This window comes from Vigna unguiculata, chromosome 7, assembly GCF_037176805.1.
Source record: "Vigna unguiculata cultivar grain cowpea cultivar isolate G323 ecotype 2 chromosome 7, ASM3717680v1, whole genome shotgun sequence".
NCBI classification, from domain to species: domain Eukaryota; kingdom Viridiplantae; phylum Streptophyta; class Magnoliopsida; order Fabales; family Fabaceae; genus Vigna; species Vigna unguiculata.
In genome coordinates this window covers 27250913-27256994 of record NC_140798.1, presented here as the reverse complement: position 1 = coordinate 27256994, position 6082 = coordinate 27250913, and the positions used below count along the sequence as shown (strand labels likewise).

The 6082-nt window shown below is 44.8% G+C and overlaps 1 protein-coding gene across 1 annotated transcript; it reads right to left on the bottom strand.

Moving 5' to 3' along the window:
• Window positions 1-2786: 2786 nt before the first annotated feature.
• Window positions 2787-3164, bottom strand: LOC146884728 (uncharacterized). The gene has a single exon (XM_085675998.1). It carries the CDS (start codon window positions 3162-3164, stop codon window positions 2787-2789), a length of 378 nt encoding a protein of 125 aa, XP_085532124.1.
• Between the last annotated feature and the right edge of the window lie 2918 nt (window positions 3165-6082).

Genomic DNA, 6082 nt, shown 5'->3' with positions numbered 1-6082 from the left:
ACGAGATTTCCTCCACGTCCCACGTGATCGCTAGATCCACCTTGACGCTGTGATCCTTTGTCATTTTTAATATGGACCCTAGGCATGATTGGGCCGACCATAGATGGGCCACAGATCGCTTTAAGGTCAGGACTCCGAACCGACAAACGATATTTTACCAGAGAAATATTTTAACCTTGCTCGCTGTAATTGTTGCCACAGGTTCGGCCTCGATCCACTTTGTGAAGTACTCAATAGCGACTATTAAGAACTTTCGTTATCGTGATGCCAAAGGAAAAAGGACCCAGAATGTCAATTCCCCAGGTATGAATGGCCAAGGGGTGTTTATGGAGTGTAGGTATTTAGGTGGAGCTCGGTGGAGATCGGAATGTCGTTGACATTGAGGGGATTTCTTTGTGAAATCATGACAATCTTGCCTCAATGTGGGTCAGTAATATCCAGCCCGCAAGATCCTGTGTGATAACGCCCTGCCCCCAATGTGGTTGCCACAAATACCATCGTGGAGCTCGGACATTAGTTTCGCCCTATCTTCCGATGCGACACAGGTTAGCAGTGGTCGGCTGACCCACGATGAAAAAGGCCTCCGTCTATGATGGTATACCTAGCCGTGTTTTTCCTGATCGTTTTAAGCTTCAGTGGGGTCAAATGGGAGGCGACCATCTATCAAGTATGAAAGGTATGGGGCCAACCACGAGCATGGGATACGATCAACCACTTAGTCGGTGTTAATTGAACACACATCCAATCCGACATCTGTGACTTTGGGTGTTACTAGGGTTTCTCGTATGACCAATCTTTAGCGTCTTGGTCGGGATGAGCTCGCCAACTTAGACAATAAGTCAGTGCGCGAATTTTGTTCCCGGGGTACGTGTATTAACTTAAACGAGGTGAAATGGACCGCTAGGGTTCTGACGAAATCTAGATATCTGGAAAGTAGAGGATCCTTAGCTTGATACTCTCCCGAGTAAGGGATCACTTTTCGCTATCAACTCCTTCACGCCTAACTCCTTGGCAAGGAGCATGTCGGCTATGAGGGCCTCGTATTTTGCTTAGTTATTACTTGCTTGGAAAGCGAAACAGAGTGACTGCTCCATCAGAGCACCCTGTAGATCTTCCAAAATTATTCCAGCTCCGCTTCCCTTTGAGTTCGTCGGTCCATCAACTGATAGAACCCATCTGCCAGCCTTATTGTCCTCCATTGTCAGCGGAGTCAGCTCGGCCAGAGAGTCGGACAACACTTGAGCTTTTATAGGGCCTCGTGGTTCGAACGAGATGTCATATTCTAAAAGCTCGATGGCCCATTTCATAAGGAGACGGGATACCTCAGGCTATTGAAGAATTTGCCTAATCAGTTGATCGGTCATAACTTTTACGGAATGAGCTTGGAAGTAATGGCGTAACCTTCGTGTGGAGATCACCACGGCTAAGGCTACCTTTTCTAGTTTTTGATACTGAGCTTCCGCCCCTCGCAGAGTCTTGCTAACGAAGTAAATTGGTCGTTATTCTCCTCCTTGATCTTGCATGAGGGCCGAGCTCACGGCCCTATTTGTGACCATCACGTACAATTTCAAAGGTTGACCTGGTTGAGGTCGGGATAACATCGGAGGGCTCGAGAGATGTTCCTTCAGTTGTGAGAAAGTTTATTCGCAGTCATCTGACCATTGAAAATTCTTCCTCTTTTGGAGACACTCGAAGTATGGGTGTCCTTTGTCCCCGACCCTCGATAAGAATCTGGACAAGGCAGCCATACGTCCTGTCAGTCGTTGTACCTCTTTGACATTGCTCAGACTCCGCATGTTCAAGATTGTTGCGCACTTGTCAGGATTGGCCTCAATTTCTTCTTTCTGTAAGCAAAAAACCCAAGAATTTACCTGTCTTTACTCTGAATACGCATTTGTCCGGATTAAGCTTCAACCCATAGCCATTTATGGTGGCGAATAGCTCGGCAAGGTCGGTGGAATGCGTTTTAGCTTCGGGGGAGGTAACTACCATGTCGTCTACATATGCTTGAACTTTTTGGCGAGGCAACGGTTTCAATATCCGATCCATCAGGCGTTGATAAGTGGTGCCGACATTTTTCAGGCTAAAAGGCATGACTCTATAGCAATAAGTAGTTGCTTCCCCCATGAACGCCGTCTTCTCCTAGTCTTCTGGATGCATGCTAATCTGATTGTATCCAGAGTACGCGTCCATCAAACTGAGTAGTCCGCATCCTGAAGCGTTATCTACCATCATGTCGATGTTGACCACAGATATGAATCCTTCGGACAAGCATTGTTGAGGTCAGAAAAATCTACACACATCCTCCATTTGCTATTTGATTTTTTCACCATGACTACGTTGGCCAACCATTCAGGGTATTGGATCTCCCGAATGTGTCTGACTGATAGGAATTTATTGGTCTCTTCCCGGATTGCCATAAACTTCTCGGTTTCCATTTTCCTTCTCCGTTGCACCCGGGGCTTGGTGCGTGGGTCGATGTTAAGTCGGTGGGCTATGACTTCTGGGTTGATTCCTACCATGTCACTTGCACACCAGGCAAAGGAAGCTTTGTTCTTCTGCAAAACCTCTGTGAGCTTGGCTCAAGTCTTTAAGTTTAAGTCGCTACCAATCTTAACTTTTTTGCTGTCTCCCAGATCGATTTCCTCCAAAGCCCCTACGGGTTGAGGTCTTTTATCGTCGCGTTCGATCCGCGGATCGAAATCCAGTGCACTATTCACCTTTGACCTGAGTAGGGATAGAGCATACATGGGCCTTTGTAGTTTCAAACTGTTTTCATAGCACTTTCAAGCTATGGCTTGATCAACCCTCAGTGTGGCGACACGACCATCGTTTGTCAGGAATTTCATCTTTAGGTGAGTTGTGGAAACCACGGCTTCTAGTCGATTAAGTGATGGTCGGCTAAGGAGAATGTTATATGAGGACGGAGCCTTCACGACTATGTATCGTACCACTATTGTCTTTGCTGCCTCGCCATCCGAAAAATTTGTCCTTATATCGGCATAACCTTTGACCTCTACAGGGTCGCCAGCAAAACCAATTAGAACTCCATCAAAAGGCCGCAATTGATCTTGTGGGACTCCCAATCCCGTGAACGCATCCCAGAACATGACGTCGGCAGAGCTTCCCTGGTCGACCAATACCCGATGGACGCATCTTCCCATGAAGATTACCGATACCAGCATTGGATCGTCATCGTGGTGGATGACATCTTTCCGATCCTCATCCGAGAACGTGAGGGCTAGTTGGATTTTCTTTTGTCACATTGCTGAGGCGGTCATCACACTCCTTGTGTATCTCTTCCTGCTGGCGGACGTGACTCCTCTGCCAGCAAATCCCCCAGCTATGGTATTCAAATCTCCCAGTACAGGTGACACGTGATCGAACTTTCCTTCACTGCTGCTGGATTCTTTATGATGGTCGCGCTCGCGAATGTATTTCCTTTTTTGTGCTCCGCCCTTCACCTCTACAGTTGATTTGCCAATGTGAGGCATTGCTTAGTTGGTAGGATCTGGCCATCTGAGGGCCTTCACAGTTTCTTTATCGAGGAGAGCTTCGTCTTGAGTTTGAACCTTGAGCAGTTCATGCCGTCTATCAACCTTTGCTCCCCGACCCGGCCTGGTAGCGGATGCTTGGGCCACATAAGGGGCATACCTTTTGTCGGGCCTCTTGGTCGGAGAGTCGTCATAGGCACGTCGTATGTCTCGTATCTTGGATCCCGTTACAGTGCTTTTCTCCTGTCGATGTTTTTGCCTCATCACATCCTCTAGTTCTATATGGGTGGTTTCTCGGAGTCGTATCTCCGACAATGATAAGGCAGGAATCCGGACGAGCGATTCACTGAACGAATTTGTCGTTAATCCTTTCAAGAATGCATCTACTAGAAATTCTTCATTCAGACTCGTGATGCAAGTGCAAGCATAGCATAAACAGTTCAAAAAATCCCTCAAAGTTTCGTCCAACCTCTGCTTTACATCAAAGAGATCTACCACCTTTGGGATTTTGACCCTGTTAGCCGCAAACTTTTCCAAGAACGCTCGAGTGAAAATCACGAAAGATGTGACAGAGGAACGGGGCAAGCTACTGAACCACTTCAGAGCCGTTCCCGAAAGTGTTTCGACGACCTCAAGACGTCGACCTCATTCATGCTTGTCTCGAGTTTGTATGCGCCGTAAGAGGTTGTCGTTGGCCTGTCGAAGGGCGTCCTGACCCCGAAGGGTCTCGTTCATCTATTGCCTAGCCTCAGCCGTTTCCTAACGAGCTGCGGCATGTTCTGCATTGGCCTCCTCAACACGGCGATGAGCCTCTTCAGCTCTCTGGCAGATCAATTCGTTCTCTCACCTCAATTCCAAAATCTGTTGCAGCAACTTCGTAGTCGTCGATTTTGGTTGCGCATCTTGCGCATGGTTTGTCTGATGAGTTGAACTCGGCTCTGGACTCTCCATCATTGCGTATGTCGGGTCGCTATTTCTTACGTCGGGTTGTTATTTTCTAGGGCCTAGGAATCTGTTTTACCAGGGTCCCACAATGGGCGCCAATTGTTCTTGCCAACACGGTAATTGGTTTCACACATTGTTTTTCGTTTGTTTACCGATCGAGCACCAGCAAGAGCAAAAAAGATTTCATGCCAATTCACATTTAGTTCATCCCTTTTATGCCAGAAATTTTCCCCTTCGACCCTTTCGCGTGTTGTTTCAGTGAATCCGACCACGTGACGAAGTAGTTCCGTCAAACCCGACTACGTGATGAGGTGGTTCTGCCACGTACGGAACGAGATTTCCTCCGTGTCCCACGCGATCGCTAGATCCACCTTGACGCTGTGATCCTTTGTCGTTTTTAATATTGACCCTGGGCGTGATTGGGCCGACCATAGATGGGCCACAGATCGCTTAAGGTCGGGACGCTCCTGGCTATTACAAATTCTAGAAACAATAATCAACAAATACATGTTAAAGAATTTTTGGGATTCCATGAAACAGGAATATTAAGGATAATGTATCAAACTAGCTTATTTGCAATTATTACAAAATGAGTTTGTAGTTTTACACATGAAGGAAAGAAAATATGTTAATGAGTATTTTGTAGGTACTATTATGGTTAACAAAATGAAAGACAATTATTTCAGTGAACAAGTACTATTAGTAGTTAGCTAGAAGCATTCAAATTCAAAAGTGATCTTCATTTTTTTCATCTTCTAAAATATTATTTTATTTTTTTCCTCGGACCTCCAAAATTCCTATCAATTTTATGATTCTAAAAACATCCATTTACTATAATAAAACATGAATAAATTTGGGTGATCTAAAGGTGTTTGAGAATGACCTTTCAAGACGTTTCATCAAAAGAAATTTGAATGACTTGAAGGCACTCGAGAACAACCTTTCAAGGTGTTTCACAAAAAGAAATTTGGACGACCTGAAAGGGCCTAAGAACAATCTTTCAAGGCGTTCCATCAAAAGAATTTGGATGATTTAAAGGCGCTTGGGGACGACCTTTCAAGGCGTTCCACCAAAAGAAATTTGGGTGACCTGAAGGTGTTCGAGAATAACCTTTCAAGGTGTTCCACCAAAAAATATTTAGGCAACTTGAAGGCATCCGAGAATGACATTTCAAAGCGTTCCACCAAAAGAATTTGGACGATTTGAAGGCGACCGAGAATGACCTTTAATGACGTTCCATCACAAGAATTTGTGGTGACCTGAAGGCACTTAGGAATTAATTTTTAAGACGTTTCATAAAAGTGATTTCAAAGAAAGTTCCATCGAGGCAACCGAATCAAATGATACAAAATAACCTTGTGATAAACCAAGGCTTGTATTCAACATAAGGATCTTTACTAAAGGCGACAAGTGTTTCTTCAAATCAACAACGTTTTATAACAAGTGGTAAATCTATGTTAACTCGTTATAAAGCAAAAACGAGAATAAGACAAACAAGAAAGCTAACACAAGTGGATTCAAGGTAAGATTCACAAATCAAGAAAACTAACACCAATGTGTTCAACAAATAAAGTAGAAGAAAGTTATATAACACACGATAAAAAAAACAACAAGTTCATGCTCAAAAGGAAATGGAAATTAAA